Genomic DNA, 18321 nt, shown 5'->3' with positions numbered 1-18321 from the left:
TGGGGAAGTGGTGGGCACTATATGAGGAGGTGAGTGGGCACGATATGAGGAGGAGAGTGGGCACGATACGAGGAGGTGAGTGGGCACTCTATGGGGAGGTGGTGGGCACTATATGAGGAGGGGAGTGGGCACTATATGAGGGGGTGGTGGGCACTATATGAGGAGGTGGTGGGCACTATATGAGGAGGTGAGTGGGCACTATATGAGGAGGTGGTGGGCACTATATGAGGGGGTGGTGGGCACTATATGAGGGGGTGGTGGGCACTCTATGGGGAGGTGGTGGGCACTATATGAGGAGGGGAGTGGGCACTATATGAGGGGGTGGTGGGCACTATATGAGGAGGTGGTGGGCACTATATGAGGGGGTGGTGGGCACTATATGAGGGGGTGGTGGGCACTCTATGGGGAGGTGGTGGGCACTATATGAGGAGGGGAGTGGGCACTATATGAGGGGGTGGTGGGCACTATATGAGGAGGTGGTGGGCACTATATGAGGAGGGGAGTGGGCACTATATGAGGGGGTGGTGGGCACTATATGAGGGGGTGGTGGGCACTCTATGGGGAGGTGGTGGGCACTATATGAGGAGGGGAGTGGGCACTATATGAGGGGGTGGTGGGCACTATATGAGGGGGTGGTGGGCACTCTATGGGGAGGTGGTGGGCACTATATGGGGAGGTGGTGGGCACTATATGAGGGGGTGGTGGGCACTATATGAGGGGGTGGTGGGCACTCTATGGGGAGGTGGTGGGCACTATATGGGGAGGTGGTGGGCACTATATGAGGAGGTGGTGGGCACTATATGAGGAGGGGAGTGGGCACTATATGAGGGGGTGGTGGGCACTATATGAGGGGGTGGTGGGCACTCTATGGGGAGGTGGTGGGCACTATATGAGGAGGGGAGTGGGCACTATATGAGGGGGTGGTGGGCACTATATGAGGGGGTGGTGGGCACTCTATGGGGAGGTGGTGGGCACTATATGGGGAGGTGGTGGGCACTATATGAGGGGGTGGTGGGCACTATATGAGGGGGTGGTGGGCACTCTATGGGGAGGTGGTGGGCACTATATGGGGAGGTGGTGGGCACTATATGAGGAGGTGAGTGGGCACTATATGAGGAGGTGGTGGGCACTCTATGAGGAGGTGAGTGGGCACTCTATGAGGAGGTGGTGGGCACTCTATGAGGAGGTGGTGGGCACTATATGAGGAGGTGGTGGGCACTCTATGAGGAGGTGATGGGCACTATATGAGGAGGTGAGTGGGCACTATATGAGATGGGATTGGGATGTTGATTTCGAGTTCTGATTGCTCGACACTTATATTTTATACTTTGTTTTGGAAGGTAAGTGGACATTTAGGTGTCCCCAGCAGTCATCACTGCGCTCATTTGGTAAATGATTGTATAATTAATCATTTATACATATATTTGAGTAGTTTGGGCTGATTATATTTCACATTCATTTATTTATACACTTCTGATAAATGACCACAAGGTGGCAGTAGCTCTCTCTCTCTCTCTCTCTCTCTCTCTCTCTCTCTCTCTCCTGCAATATAGAGATCATTATATGTGACATTTATATCTGATCTATGGGGGGGGGGGGGGGGGGGGGTATTATCTCTATTTCTAGAGGGGGAGGGGTTATTATCTCTAATACTGGAGGGGGAGGGGTTATTATCTCTATTTCTGGAGGGGGAGGGGTTATTATCTCTGATGCCCCATTCAGGTAGAGGTCACCCCTCTCTGTGTTTTGTGATGTGAATGAGCCCCTCCCCCCCCCCCCCTTCATACACTGGAGAATGATCTGATTGGCTCACATTGGAGGGGGAGGGGAGGGATCAGTCACATGACTCCGGTGTCAGTTGGTGTCGGTTATGTCAGTTGGCTCCTCCCACTGGACGTGTCGGATCTCTGATATCTGTGCGGTAACTATGGGGGCTCCTGAGGATGGGGGATGGTAATACTCCATACAATCTCCTATGTCCCCCCACCCCTCCACCATACAATCTGATTGTACAATCTCCCAGTGTATGGGGGGGGGGGACATAGGAGATTGTGTGATATTTGGGGGTGTATGGGGGAGTGGGGAAGGAGATATTGGGGGGTGTATGGGGGAGGGGGAAGGAGATATTGGGGGGTGTATGGGGGAGGGAGATATTGGGGGGTGTATGAGGGAGGGGGAGGGAGATATTGGGGGGTGTATGGGGGAGGGGGAGGGAGATATTGGGGGGTGTATGGGGGAGGGGGAGGGAGATTTTGGGGGCTTCAGGCTCCATGGAGGGCGGAGCTCAGTATAAGAGAACAGGGAGGCTCCTCCCAGTCACCCCCCCCATGGATCCCCCATCAGATATATTATCCAGTCACATCAGTCCCCAGGAGCTTACACTCTAATCTCCTCCCAGCCTGTCTATGGAGGAACAGGGAGGGCAGGTAGTCTCCAGGTAGGGGGTGCTGTGGGTGGGATTTGAACCAGCGCCCCCCCCCCCCTAGTGCTGTCAGGGGGAGGGGCTCACCACTCAGCCACTGTGCTGTCCTGATATATCCCTGGCTGTGCCCTCATCTGCTTTTCTCTCCGGAAAGGATGGCACCATCTGTGTTCAGGCATCACCCAGAGTCACCGTCTACTTCCTGGACTGAGACAGCGGCTCAGAGATGACACCATCATGTCAGTCCCAGTGCCACAAATGTCTGACACAGATCAGCCCCTTGCTGCTCCCTCTACAAAGTTACAATGTACAGTCTGATCACTGGGGGAGGGGAGACTGAGGAAATGCCTCCTTCTGCCTGCAGCAGGCTGATGACATCATCTGAGCCTAGGCTCAGTGACTGAATGGAGGTGAAGGTTGGTGTTCTGATGATAAAAGGTGGATCTTCTCTGTCTGTTGATCCCGGTGATGGTGGGGATTTATTTATAGGGACTTGTAATGGTCGTCATTCAGGAAGTTCTGAGCCCCCGAGGGTTCCCGGTGGTGACACCTTCCTTTCCATGAGAAATCTCAGAATTCTATGAGGTCACCAACACGGGTCCCATCATGTGATGTTTGCTCCTCTGTACCCCCCACCCATGGAGCGAGAGAATAGTGATCTCTGATTGGTGTTCCCAGGTGGGACGCCCAACCGAAGAGCCAACCATTACCACCGCGTGTCGCCCCCTGTGGACAGGATGTGGCTTTTCAGGTTCCTCCTTTTCCTTCTGCTGCCCCCGACATCCTCAGGGTGTGTTTTCTGCACTCAACCCGAGAAGAACCTGACAGGGCGCTTTAAAAAGCTGTGTGAGGAGCACCGGAGAGCCACCAACAGTACCCGCTGTACCCGATACCCCGGGCCCAACAGCTTCAACCACTTTGGGTTAGGTGAGAACCCACCTCCTACTACCAACCTGATTGATCATTCCCCACCACTGTCCTATGACCCATCTACTTCTTCTAGACCCAATCCTCATCTCCCACCTCTATATCCTCCAACACTCTTCTCTCCCCATAACCACATCTACTTCTCCTGGATCCAATCCTCATCCCCCACCTCTATATCCTCCACCTCTGTTCTCTCTCAATAACCCGTCTACTTCTTCTGGACCCAATCCTCATCTCCCACCTCTATATCCTCCACCTCTGTTCTCTCTCAATAACCCGTCTACTTCTTCTGGACCCAATCCTCATCTCCCACCTCTATATCCTCCACCTCTGTTCTCTCCCCATAACCCGTCTACTTCTTCTGGACCCAATCCTCATCTCCCACCTCTATATCCTCCACTGCTAAACCCTCTCTTCTGGATCTTATCTTCATCTCTCACTTCTATGTCCTCCACCGCTCTTCTCTTTCCATAATCCCTATCTACTTCTGGTTTCAGTCTTCACCTCCCACCAAGATCTAACTTTCACCTCTTTCCTCAACCTCAGTTCTCTCTCCATAACCCTTCTACTTCCTCCGTGTCCTCCACCACTGTTTTCCTGCATAAACCCATCCACTTCTTCTGGGTATATCATCATGTCATCTTTTTCCTTTGGCTCTTGACTGCTCCCCCTCTCCTCCCCATCCTCTGCTTCCATTGAATGTTCTGTATACTTCATACCCCGTTACTGTCCTCTCCATCTTTTATCTTCATCTGACATCCCCTCTTCAGGTTCTTCCCCTCATTTCAGATCATCATCCTTCCCAGCTCCTTCAGGTCTGTCCTTCATTTGTCATCACTGTCCTCTCATTCATCTTCCTCCATCCTCTTAGTCTACCCATCATGCACCATCACTGTCCTTTTCATCATCTTCCTTCGTCCTCGTAGTCTAACCATCATGTACCATCACTGTCCTTTCCATCATCTTCCTCCATCCTCATAGTCTAACCATCATGTACCATCACTGCCCTTTTCATCATCTTCCACCCTCTTAGTCTCACCCTCACCCTTCGTCCTAGTAAGTCTAACCATCATGTACCATCAATGTCCTCGCCCTCATCTTCCTCCACCCTCTTAGTCTCACCCTCATGTACCATCACTGTCCTTTTCATCATCTTCCTCCATCCTCATAGTCTAACCATCATGTACCATCACTGCCCTTTTCATCTTCTTCCACCCTCTTAGTCTCACCCTCACCCTTCGTCCTAGTAAGTCTAACCATCATGTACCATCACTGTCCTCGCCCTCATCTTCCTCCACCCTCTTAGTCTCACCCTCATGTACCATCACTGTCCTTTTCATCATCTTCCACTATCCTCGTAGTTTAACCATCATGTACCATCACTGTCCTCTCTATCCTCTTCCTCCATCCTCATAGTCTACCCATCATGTACCATCACTGTCCTCCTCATCATCTTCCTTTCCTGTCCTTTCCATCATCTTCCTCCATCCTCATAGTCTAACCATCATGTACCATCACTGCCCTTTTCATCTTCTTCCACCCTCTTAGTCTCACCCTCACCCTTCGTCCTAGTAAGTCTAACCCATCATGTACCATCACTGTCCTCCTCATCATCTTCCTCCATCCTCTTAGTCTACCCATCATGTACCATCACTGTCCTCTCTATCCTCTTCCTCCATCCTCATAGTCTACCCATCATGTACCATCACTGTCCTCCTCATCATCTTCCTCCATCCTCTTAGTCTACCCATCATGTACCATCACTGTCCTCTCTATCCTCTTCCTCCATCCTCATAGTCTACCCATCATGTACCATCACTGTCCTCCTCATCATCTTCCTCCATCCTCTTAGTCTACCCATCATGTACCATCCTTGTCCTCTCATTCATCTTCCTCCATCCTCTTAGTCTCACCCTCATGTACCATCACTGTGCTCTCCATCATCTTCCTCCATCTTCTTAGTCTAACCATCATGTGCCATCACTGTCTTCTCATTCATCTTCCTCCATCCTTGTAGTTTAACCATCATGTACCATCACTGTCCTCTCCATCATCTTCCTCCATCCTCATAGTCTACCCATCATGTACCATCACTGTAACCGCTCTCTCATTCTTCTTCTTCTTCTGGATCTATATTCCATGTCCTCCTGTCTTTCAGATGAAGATGATGTGTTCACTATCACAGAGAAGACTCATCGGGTTTTCAGGATACTGGGTAAATACAAAGATATTTAATATTTCCACAATGAAAATAATTGTTCTGACATCCATCTACTGGATTATTACATTTGATTCATGATCCACCCTCTCCTTCCCAGAGATCTCCCGGGATCGACTTAAAATTGCTGCCTACTGGGATTGGCTCCATGAAGTGAAGCTGGTGGAATACGCACACAGTGGTATGGAGTCTATGAATGATGGATTCATGTATGTTATTGTAGAATGGCAAGGCGGTGGTCTCACCAAATTTTAGGGTGACTCCACCTAGAGAGGAGCATTGGATTGGGCTGAGGTGACTGAGCCAGATACATTACTCGTATCTCTATCTCCTTTCCTGGTCCCAGCCATCAGAACATTTCATCTAGATTAAAACCCCATGACAGTTGTCTTGGCACAGATCTCATTAATTGTAATAAGGGTATTCATATGTTGGGATGTATTAATACTTCTGTTGGAACCCCTAAGCACACCATACGTCCTGCTAAGAAGTCCTGGGAGGGAAGGACCTCTGGACTCACAACCTCTCTAGGCAAAGCCTGGGAAGAAGGGACCTCTGCACTCTCACCCTCTTTGGGCTAAGCCTAGGAAAGAAGGAGGGACCCTTTGACTCAAATCATATCCAGGCATCTGGGGGGGGGACCTCTGGACTCATATCTTCTCTAGAAAGAGCCTGGGAATGTGGGACCTTTTGGACTCACATCTTCTCTAGGAAAAGCCTGGGGGTGAGGGACCTCTGGACTCACAGGCAAAGTTAAGAGGGAAGGTCCTCTGGACTTACATTGTCTTCAGGCAAAGCCTGGGAGGCAAGGACCCTTCTGGAGATACATCCTCCCCAAGCAGCAATCTGAGAGGTGAAGGATCCTTCTAGAAGGCCTCTTTGAATCTTTATCTCCTTCCCCAGCTCACATCACTGACATGAACCCCTCAATGATTGGCCCAGGTATAATAAACATTCCTAACCCCATACATTGTATCTTCTATCTCTATATACAGAGGAGCACTCCTCAGAAGCAGGCAGAAGCAATCAATGTCCTTAGGCATAGGAGACCTCTAACAAACCCAGATGAGAAAAACAAAGCTCCAGCTGGCAACAGCCTAGCTACAAACATTGGGTTTGGATATGGACACTGCAGCGGAAGACAAGGCAGGTCTCACAATATATAGATTGTATGTACAATATACAGGTATATACTTCCTCACTATAGGTTCTACCTACAGCCTTCCCTGTATTACTCAGAGTGCTGCCTGTGTTCTTATACTTAAATTCAGCAAGAGTCTTGCCCCCCCCCCCTCCCTCGGGGTACAGGAATGGGCGGGGGGGTAGATTATAGTGGGTTGGGGACAGAATATGATGTTTGATATTTGCCCTCACAATGTCTTCTCTTTCTTTTCATTTCAGTGATGTGCCCCCCGCTGTGCAGTGAGTACCCCCCTTTTCCTCCATATTTGTGATATTTAGTGACTCCTGTGTATTGGGGTTATTCAGGGCTGTTGCCCCGAAAGGGCATGACAAGCATTTACCCCGATCACCCAATATAAGAGGCCGGCTAGCTGACTTGGCTGATGGTTGGATGAAGCTGAGAAGGGAATGGCCTCCTTCATAGGCAATCAAATATAACCCTTCACCTCAGTTCTGGATTGTTATGGAGCTCTTAGGGGATGAAAAGAGAAAGAAACATGGCGGAAAGTTTTATTAGTAGAGTACTGTTTGAGGGTTCCTTACCTAAAAAAAAAAAAAAAAACAGCATTATTTGTGAATATAATGGCACTCAGTTGGTGGAGGACTTTGAGATGCCACCAATCTTTGGGTTTACATGGATGCCAGCTCAACCCTGTGTGGGGCCATGCTACTGGAAATGGGAAAACCAGAGCCAACCACATCTGGCTGAAGGTGACCATGGCACAGTTTACCGTCAGCTGTCATGTCTATGGCAGTCTTACCACTGTGGCATATAATTCTTTATCTTAGCAGTCCCATAAGAATTGTCCAGGGCGGTCTGCCTCTAGTGGCTTTCTAGCAGACAGGAAGCCTTGAAATAACTATTCAGGTCCCAGGAAATAATTGTTATAGCTACAGCTCACTGTACATTGGTATGGTAGTCTGTGTGTAGGCAGGTGCAGTTAGCTAGTCTGCCAATAGGTGGCTCTGTGCCAGAATAGTGTCTGGTTACTGCAGACAGTGTCATCAGGTGCTAGGCCCCTTTTAGTTAGAGCCCTCCCGCTGTGATGTCATGGGTGAGTCAGTGCTCAGTTATAAGTCAGGTTGGGAGGAGCCTTAGTACATTTGGGGCATGGGAGCCGGTCACCCTACACTAGTGCAGATGTAACCAGCACATGGAGGCCCTACACAGGGCAGGAGGCCAGGGAAGAGTGGACCTGCAACCAGGAAGAGCTGGCTGTAAACTTTCTGACCTTTATGAAGGTGGGGGGGCTAGGGCGGTATGCAAAAGGCCTTTTAGGTGAAGGCCAAGAGTTCCCTGAGTGAGGTCATTCCCCTGGAGGGTCCCGGGAGAGGTGTACCTATGGAGGAGGGGACTACAGAGAACCCAGTCCTGTGAGTACTAATGACCCCGGGTGGAAGGAGAGGCTCTTAGAAATAAATGGATACCTAAAGTGTGCTTTCACATGTGAATACTGCGGACCGCCCACTAAATGTGATTGACTGTGTGATGTCAAGTGACTCCGGAATGTGTGTCGATGTGATGTGACTGTTATGCCATTCCCTGAGTTCCATCAGTAAAGTGCAGCAATCCCACTCAAATAAGTGGACATTCTTTCCTTGGGATATAAAGGTCAACACCCGGGAATGTCATGTGGAGGCCTCTGGCATGGAGGGGGACACAATACGGTGGAAGATTTCGGCCTCAGCAGGAGGGCCAATGTTCTAGCAGGACAGGAGTGGGGGTGGGGACTTGGTGCCATTACTAGACAATTGCAAAGCCTCTCTTACAAGTGCACTGCCCATTACTGACTCCAATGTTTGGGGGTTATAATTGCATCCTCTGATTCCAGTGTTTGGGGGTTATTATTGTGATCGCTGACACCAATGCTGGGGGTTATCATTGCATCCACTGAGGTTTTCATAACATACACTGACACCAATGCTGGGGGTTATTATTTTGATCACTGGCACCAATGTTGGGGGTTATTATTCTATCCATTGACACCAATGCTGGGGGTTATTATTGCATCGACTGAAACCAATGTTGGGGATTATTGTAGAATCTACTGACACCAATGCTGGGGGTTATCATTGGATCCTCTGAGGTTAGTATAGCACTCACTAAAACCAATGTTGGGGTTTATTATTATGTCCACTGACACCAATGTTGGGGGTTGTTATTGTGATCACTGATGCCAATTTTGGGGGCTATTATTGTGGTCACTGACACCAATGCTGGGGGTTATTGTAGAATCCACCGGCACCAATGCTGGGGGTTATAATTGCATCCTCTGACTCCAATGTTTGGGGGTTATTATTGTGATCACTGACACCAATGCTGGGGGTTATCATTGCATCCTCTGAGGTTTTCATAACATACACTGACACCAATGCTGGGGTTTTTTATTGTGATCACTGATGCCAATTTTGGGGGCTATTATTGTGGTCACTGACACCAATACTGGGAGTTATTGTAGAATCCACTAACGCCAATGTTGGGGGTTATTATTGCATCCACTGACACCAATTCTGGGGGTTATTATTGCATCCACTGAAACCAATGTTGGGGGTTATTGTAGAATCCACTGACACCAATGCTGGGGATTATCATTGCATCCTCTGAGGTTAATATAGCACTCACTAAAACCAATGTTGGGGTTTATTATTATGTCCACTGACACCAATGTTGGGGGTTGTTATTATGTCCATTGACACCAATGTTGGGGGTTGTTATTATGTCCACTGACACCAATGTTGGGGGTTTTTATTGTGATCAATGACGCCAATTTTGGGGGCTATTATTGTGATCACTGACACCAATGTTGGGGGTTATTATGTAATGTCAATGTGCGCTGGATAAAACCTTCCCCTCGGAGGTAGGTAGGACTCGATGGGTAATAGCAGTAATCTTGTGTGCCAGTTATAATCCATGTCACATGTTATCCTTATTATTGATGGGTCCCCCCCCCCCCCCCCCCACAGTGAAGACGAAGATCCTCTATAACTGTACGGTGTGCCGGCTGAGGAGGACGAAGTGTCTGAGGGATGAGATCTGCTACCCAGGTGAGAGTCCATGTCGTCAGAAGGAAAGGCGGGGGTAGGGGTTACATTAATAAGTACCTGCGTGTTAGAGAACCTGTGGTATCTCTAGCCCAACTTCCGACAAAATATTTTTTTTTTAAATTCTAGTTAGCATTAGGAAGGGTTGTCCCCTCTGCCAGGTTTTTACTGAACCCTGTGTCCCCCATAGGAAAACGTCCCCCTACTTCCTGTAGGATCTAAATACTACTAAAAGAGTAATATTATTACAGCACCTGTGTGTCCTGGCTTTGTACAGCGCTACAGAAGATGTCGGTGCTATATAAAGCAGAATTAATATCATATCATGGTGTGTGGGGTAGAAGCTTCGGAAGGAATCCCGCCATGTTTAGGAGTGGGTGTGGCAGAGGTGATTAGCGGCTCCTGTTATCATTGTGTTAGAGCCCCCCCCCCATAGGACAGAATTGTGGTGAAATACCCCTGACCTCCCCTCCCCCTCTCTATGCAGGGGCTCTGGCTCTGCACAAGGCCATGTGGACCGTCGTCTTCTTCTCCATCATCTCCATCGCTCTGGGGATCATCGTATTCACCGTGGAGTAAGTCCTTTATCTCTTATTATTATATATGTAATGCGGTTCCTCCCTCCATGTTACACTGTATATATAATCACCATTGTGCAAATAATGAGGCTCCGCCTCCCAACCTTAGAAATAAAATGGGATACTTTTGGGGGGGGTATTTATTTTTTTAAACCAATCTGAGTAATTCATCCTTTTAAGCTGCATGTAGCAAGTGGTGCAAAAACAAATGTTATTAGGCCATTTTTTCCCTCCAGGTTAGATGTTATTCATTCATACAAATTAGAGCTAAAAATAATACCCATTCATGGCCACTAGATGGAGCCGATGATCATACAAAATAAATACTTATTTATTATCACTGTCAGCTCCATCTAGTGGCCATAAAGCCACATTTTCCCTAACCACTCTGCTTTTAATGAATGAATAACATGTGCCCAGGAAAGAAGATGGCCTAATAACATTTGATTGTGCCCCCATTCACCCACAGCAATTGTACAAATAGTTTCACTGGACTTTTTTCTTATAAATACTCTACACCCACCCCTTGTTATCCTCATTTTGTACGTATTAAATTTAAATGAAAACTGCCCCCCACCGGTAACATCTTGGAGAACTCTTTAGGCCCAGACTGGGGACTGTCTTCCAGTGCCTTTTGATTTCTGCCATGGGTCAGTTGTAGGACGCCTTATGCCTCTGTATGACCATGTCGATTTTGTAGGCCAAGACGGGTGGCTACATTTCACTTTCTTTGGCCTCTGCTATAGACCAGGTTAAGACACTTTAGGCCCAAATGGAAAGCTAGGAGAGCAAAACTCTTTCTTGGGTATGGCTTCTTCCTCCAGGAACAGGTCCTAGGCTCAGGGGGAAAATACTGCACCTCTATGGATCTACACCCTCAGCCTGGGAGGGAAGGAACCTTCCACCACTACACCCCCTCCAGGCAAAGCCTGGGAAGACGGGAACCTTCCACCATTACATCCTCCCCAGGCAAAGACTTTGAGGGAAGGACCTTCCACCACTACATCCTTTCCAGGCAAAGACTTTGAGGGAAGGACCTTCCATTACTACATCCTTTCCAGGCAAAGGCTTGGAGGGAAGAACCCTTCTACTGCTACATCCTCTTCAGGCAAAAACTTGGATGGAAGGACCTTTCACCACTACATCCTCTCCAGGCAAAGACTTGGAAGGAAGAACTTTCCACAACTACATACTCTCCAAGCAATGACTTGGATGGAAGGACCTTCTACCACTACATCCTCTGCAGTCAAAGACTTGGAGGGAAGGAAACTTCCACCACTACATCCTCTGCAGTCAAAGACTCGGAGGGAAGGAACCTTCAACCACTACATCCTCTGTAAGCAAAGGCTCAGAGGGAAGGGCATTCCTGCACTACATCCTTTCCAGGAAAAGCCTAGGAGGGAAGGACCTTTCCATCACTATATCTTTGCCAGGCAAAGACTTGGAGGGAGAGAACCAATACACTATCACCAAGGCAAAACCTGGCAAGGAGGGCACCTTCTCCCAACACTAGACCCTCCCCAGGCAAAGACTTAGAGGGAACGACCTTCCACCACTCTCTCAAAATATTTATCTCCTTCACCGGGCCCACATCTCTGGCATTAACATCTCAGAGATTGGCTGAGGCAGAATAAATATTCATAACCCCAAAGATTGTATCGTCTCTCTCTATCTACCGGAGAGCAGTGAACAGCAATAGGCAAAAGCAATATCCTTGGACTTAGGCAGTGGTGTTGGATGGGGAGGGGGGCTGACCCAGGCTATATCCCGGAGTGAGCCCCCAAAAAGCCCCATGTCTCGTAATCAGTGAAGATCCATTTCCCGATTTGGCCAAAAGCAGAAGCATTCCAATTGGCCGCTGAAGAGGGGGGAGGATACGGAAGCCACCGTGATGCGAGGAGAGCAGGGAAAGAGGAAGCCGCCTGTGATGCTGAGCAGGAGAGCAGGGGAAGGAGAAGCCATTGCCACCATAGATGGGGTAAGTGCTCCGGTGCTCCTGATGACCCAACTGACCAACCGAACCGGGGAGGTTGTGGGTGCACTGTTTGCCACCTCAACCCAAACCCAAATGCTGTATTTATCCGCGTATAACACTCGCCCTTTTCACCGATATTTTGGTTTTATCAACAGGGGGAGGGGCGGGTATCGGGCAAACCGCCCCGGGTGCCACACATGGGGGGATCAGGATAGCCTATCCTGGCCCTGGGACAGCCCTGCCAGCATACTCTTAAGTTAAGAAAAAATCACTGGCAGCCCCTTCATATAGATCCTTCCTACATTGTGTCAGTGTCATAGAAAAAGGTACCTGTCAATACCTTATTAGCTCCATTCTTTCTGGCCACTCTCCTCCTCCGAGTGTAGCTTTAGATTGGAGGAGGAGAGCGGTCACGTGAGTGGCCATGAAACATCAGGAGAGTGGTCATGTTCCTGGCCATGAAACAGCATAAAAGAGTGGTCACGTGACCGGCCATGAAACATCAGAGGAGAGCGTTCACATGACCAGCCATGAAACATCAGAGGAGAGCAGACATTTGCTTGGCCTTTAAACATCAGAGGAGGGTGTTCACGTGACCGGCCATGAAACATCACAGGAGGGCGTTCACGTGACTGGCCATGAAACACCGGAGGAGAGCAGACATTTGCCTGGCCATGAAACATCAGAGGAGAGCGTTCACATGACCGGCCATGAAACATCAGAGGAGGGCGTTGACGTGACTGGCCATGAAACATCAGAGGAGAGCGGTCACGTGACCAGCCATGAAGCATCAGAGGAGGGCATTCACTTGACCGGCCATGAAACATCGGAGGAGGACGGTCACGTGACCAACCATGAAACATCAGAGGAGATCGTTCACATGACCGGCCATGAAACATCAGAGGAGGACGGTCACGTGACCAACCATGAAACATCAGAGGAGAGCGTTCACATGACCGGCCATGAAACATCAGAGGAGAGTGGTCATGTGACTGGCCATGAAACATCGGAGGAGATCGGTCACGTGAAAGGCCATGAAACATCAGAGGAGGGCAATCATGTGACCGGCCATGAAACATCGGAGGAGGGCAATCATGTGACCGGCCATGAAACATCGGAGGAGGGCAATCATGTGACCTGCCATGAAACATCGGAGGAGAGCAATCATGTAACCGACCATGAAACATCGGAGGAGATCGGTCACGTGACTGGCCATGAAACATCAGAGGGGGGCAATCATGTGACTGGCCATGAAACATCAGCGGAGAGCGGTCACGTGATCGGCCATGAAACATCAGAGGAGAGCGGTCACGTGATCGGCCATGAAACATCAGAGGAGAGCAATCACGTGACCGGTCATGAAACATGGCTCAAACTTGTCTTGCATACACATGGTCACACAATGTTGTCGGAAATTCCGAACGTCAAGAACGCGGTGACGTACAACACGTATGACCAGCCGAGAGAATTGCAGCCCTTCAGCTTGATTCCGAGCATGTGTAGAACTTTGTGCTTCGGAATTGTGTACACACCATCGGAATTTCTGACAACGGAATTTGTCGTCGGAAAATTTGAGATCCAGATCTGAAATTTTGTGTGTTGCAAATTTCCAATGGAAAATGTCTGATGGAGCCTACACGCGGTGGGAATTTCTGACAAAAGGCTACCATTGAACATTTTCCGTTGGAAAATCCGTCCGTGTGTACGAGGCATTACTTTAAAATGTGGGAGGGGTTATCAAATTTACCTTCAGGCTGAAGCCCCCGGTCTTTTTTTCCCACCTAGCAACACCCCCGGACTTCCCACCTATCAATTACAGATAACACAAACAAAGCCACCAACGCTAAATTTAAAGTGGAGATGCTCCAGTTGTAGGTCAGGTCCCCGCACTCATAATGTTCTAGAGAGTCACCAGATACTCCTAATCCTCCAGAATGTACAGTAATGATGATATAATACTACAGAATGTACAATGAAGACTTCAGACACAACTGATTGAACCTCCAATTATTAGAACAAAAGTTCTTTCCAAATTCCAGAGCTCTGCCTCACGTCTGAGGATGAACACAATTGTGCAACGTCTGTTGGTGAAGGGTAAGCTCCTCCAAGTAGAGACAATTCTGAAACACACGGAAACATGTGTAAACTTTCTTTCTATAGAGCAAAATCTTAACACATCATGTTGCACAACCCAGAATTATTTATACACTAATGAATTGGAAGATCAGAATGTCTTATAGATGGAGATACACCACATAGAAAAACATGATGACACCTCAAATAATTGAGAACACTAACAAGGTGTGCAAACAGGCAAAAAATGTGATGCGAACACCGTTAAAGTCTATGGGACATGAACATGAAAAATCAAAAGTGCTCAGTTTTAAAGGCTTATATGCAAGTTATTGTCATAAAACGTGTTTGGGGACCGGGTCCTGCCCCAGGGGACATGTATCAATGCAAAACAAAGTTTTAAAAACCTCAGTTTTTTTTCGGGAGCACTGCTTAAAGTGAAACAATAAAAATGAAATGTTCCTTTAAATTTCATGCCCGGGGGTGGGGGTCCCCTTAGTCTGCCTGTAAAGTAGTGTATGGAGTTCAGTGGACCTTTGTTATAACTGATGGGGTTCAGAGGACCTTTCTCATACCTGGTGGGGTTTAGTAGACCTTTGTCATACCTGATGCGATTCATTGGACCTTTGTCATGCCTGGTGGGGTTCAATGGACCTTTGTCACACCCAATGGAGTTCAGTGGACCTTTGTCATACCTGATGCGATTCATTGGACCTTTGTCATGCCTGGTGGGGTTCAATGGACCTTTGTCACACCCAATGTAGTTCAGTGGACCTTTGTCATACCTGCTGGGGTCAGTGGACCTTTGTCATACCTGCTGGGGTCAGTGGACCTTTGCCATACCTGATAGGGTTTAATGGACCTTTGTCACACCCAATGGAGTTCACTGGACCTTTTTTTATACCTGATGGGATTCAGTGGACCTTTGTCATACCTGATGCGCTTCAGTGGACCTTTGTCATGCCTGGTGGGGTTCAAAAATTGCCTTTTTTTATACCTGATGGGATTCAGTGAACCTTTGTCATACCTGATGCGATTCAGTGGACCTTTGTCATGCCTGGTGGGGTTCAATGGACCTTTGTCACACCCAATGAAGTTCAGTGGACCTTTGTCATACCTGCTGGGGTCAGTGGACCTTTGCCATACCTGATAGGGTTTAATGGACATTTGTCACACCCAATGGAGTTCAGTGGACCTTTTTTTATACCTGATGGGATTCAGTGGACCTTTGTCATACCTCATGCGGTTCAGTGGGCCTTTGTCATGCCTGGTGGGGTTCAATGGACCTTTGTCACACCCAATGGAGTTCAGTGGACCTTTGTCATACCTGCTGGGGTCAGTGGACCTTTGCCATTCCTGATAGGGTTTAATGGACCTTTGTCACACCCAATGGAGTTGTGGACCTTTTTTTATACCTGATGGGATTCAGTGGACCTTTGTCATACCTGGTGGGGTTCAGTGGACCTTTGTCATATCTGATGCAGTTCAGTGGACCTTTGTCATACCTGGTGGGGTTCAGTGGACCTTTGTCATACCTGATGCGGTTCAGTGGACCTTTGTCATGCCTGGTGGGGTTAAGTGGACCTTTGTCATACCTGCTGGGGTCAGTGGACCTTTGCCATACCTGATAGGGTTTAATGCACCTTTGTCACACCCAATGGAGTTCAGTGGACCTTTTTTTATACCTGATGGGATTCAGTGGACCTTTGTCATACCTGATGCGATTCATTGGACCTTTGTAATGCCTGGTGGGGTTCAATGTACCTTTGTCACATCCAATGGAGTTCAGTGGACCTTTGTCATACCTGCTGGGGTCAGTGGACCTTTGCCATTCCTGATAGGGTTTAATGGACCTTTGTCACACCCAATGGAGTTGTGGACCTTTTTTTTATACCTGATGGGATTCAGTGGACCTATGTCATACCTGGTGGGGTTCAGTGGACCTTTGTCATATCTGATGCAGTTCAGTGGACCTTTGCCATACCTGGTGGGGTTCAGTGGACCTTTGTCATACCTGATGCGGTTCAGTGGACCTTTGTCATACCTGGTGGGGTTCAGTGGACCTTTGTCGTACCTGATGGGGTTCAAAGAACCTTTTGCCATACCTGATGGAGCTCAGTGGACCTTTTGTCATAACTGTTGGTGTCCACTGAACCTTTGTCCTACCTGATAGCAGTCAGTGGACCTTTGTCATACCTGACCGGGTTTAGTGGACCTTTATCATAGCAGTACTCCGTTGGGTTTGACAGTTTTTTATTATTCTCAGCTTCGTAGAAATTTAAGACTGAAAAGGGAATGGGGCATTTTAGGTATTTGTTCTCTCAGGAAGGAGCCAATAAATACAACATATTAATGAAAAACATTTTAATTTATTGGATGTTACACATAAAAATCTCTCTCTAAAACATTTCCCGTGTGTTAATAAGACTTCTACACGAGGAAAAGCATATCAGGATAAACACCTCATTTATCACCCCCCGTATTCATACGTGTTACTACAGGGACTGTCAGCCTGTGATAGATATTGTCCTAATAGGTACATGGATAGATGGTACAAATCCAACAAGGTCCTGATTAAAATGCAGTGTTGGCAGAGGGTGAGGAGTGTATCTCAACGCGTTTCGCAGAAAAGCTTCTTTGGAGGTACAAAGGTGCCATTAATCAACAGAAGGTTATTGGAATATTTTGACATTGATAATGATCTAGAATACGAGGAACGCATTATGTGTCCTACCATAGTAGAAGAACAACATATACTTAGAAATAGTATATCAACTCCCAGATATTCATGTGGAGGGAATGTCGTAACCGAGGGAGGAATGGAGGACCTGGGGCTGCGTCAGCACCGGAATGGATAAGGAACATGCAGGAGACCAGGGTCATGGATCAGCAATCCCATTCATTTATATACAAAGAGTGAGAATGCAATGCTATGGGGGCATCATTCTCAACATAGCACTGCCTCACCATCGGGGGGGGGGGGGGGGCAAAAGAGGAAAAGTGGGGAGGGGGCACACCATAGATGAGATGTTATACTGCACTCAAAATGCATCAATGAGTGCACCCAAATCTCTAGAGAACCAGGTTCATGGAGCAGCAAAGTACACATCTGTATACAGAGAATGAAGGTAATATAATTCCATGGAGCACAATGCTTAACGTTGTAAGACCTCACTAAGCCCACTGAGACCCAAAAGAAATTGAGGGCATACCATGAGTAAGATGTTGCACTGCACCCATGTGTGCAACCAGAGTTCTGGAAGGATAGTAGTCACCATTGATATGTATACTAATAAATTGACCAAAAAATCTCCCATCGCCCACCATGGAGAACATATTACTTGGATAGAGGCAACAGCAAATACGTATCTCCTCCCAGGGCTACACCAGAGTATGAGGCCTCAGCTAGTATAAGATAAGTACGGTTGTCCATCTCTCATCTCCGCCTTCACATCAAGCACCGATATCCGCTATTTTGAGGAGGCGTGGTTGGGCGTGCCTTCGTCACATGTCTCCCAGGCATACACAGCACAATCACTCATTGCCAGGGAGACCAGCACCCCTACCTGCAACACACATGAGAGGTGGGGGTGAGCCTCCCCATCCCATCAAGGACTGATCAGCCATGCATAAAGATACAGTAAGCAAACTCTAATGCCTGGATAAACCATAGCAGTAGCAGCACAACAAACCAATCACATTGTAAACAGGGCCTTCTTGAATATTGATTGGACCCCGGGCAAACATTGTACAGTTTGCCCAGGGTCCACTCCCCTGGGCACTTTACAGAGGTGAGTATTATGTAGGGCAGTGTACAGAGGTCAGTAGCATGTAGGGCAGTGTACAAAGGTCACATAGGATTTAGGGCAGTGTACAGAGGTGAGTAGTATGTAGGGCCATGTAC

General features: G+C 48.1%; 1 protein-coding gene across 1 annotated transcript in view; it reads left to right on the top strand.

Annotated features, from left to right (window-relative positions):
- The first annotated feature begins 2239 nt into the window (after window positions 1-2239).
- The window catches only part of LOC143962200 (sperm-egg fusion protein TMEM95-like), a 29271-nt gene continuing 13189 nt past the window's right edge, over window positions 2240-18321 (top strand). Inside the window, exons 1-6 of the mRNA XM_077471533.1 lie at window positions 2240-3349; window positions 5508-5564; window positions 5668-5748; window positions 6969-6989; window positions 9714-9794; window positions 10279-10366. Coding sequence (XP_077327659.1) covers window positions 3160-3349; window positions 5508-5564; window positions 5668-5748; window positions 6969-6989; window positions 9714-9794; window positions 10279-10366 — 518 coding nt within the window. The 5' untranslated portion in view covers window positions 2240-3159. The remainder of the gene's footprint in view (window positions 3350-5507; window positions 5565-5667; window positions 5749-6968; window positions 6990-9713; window positions 9795-10278; window positions 10367-18321) is intronic.

This window comes from Lithobates pipiens, unplaced genomic scaffold (genome assembly GCF_037356315.1).
Source record: "Lithobates pipiens isolate NorthernLeopardFrog02 unplaced genomic scaffold, aLitPip1_a1.2 Scaffold_8, whole genome shotgun sequence".
Taxonomy (NCBI): Eukaryota; Metazoa; Chordata; class Amphibia; order Anura; family Ranidae; genus Lithobates; species Lithobates pipiens.
The sequence above is the reverse complement of the archived record's forward strand: the minus strand, read 5'-3'. Positions and strand labels throughout refer to the sequence as shown.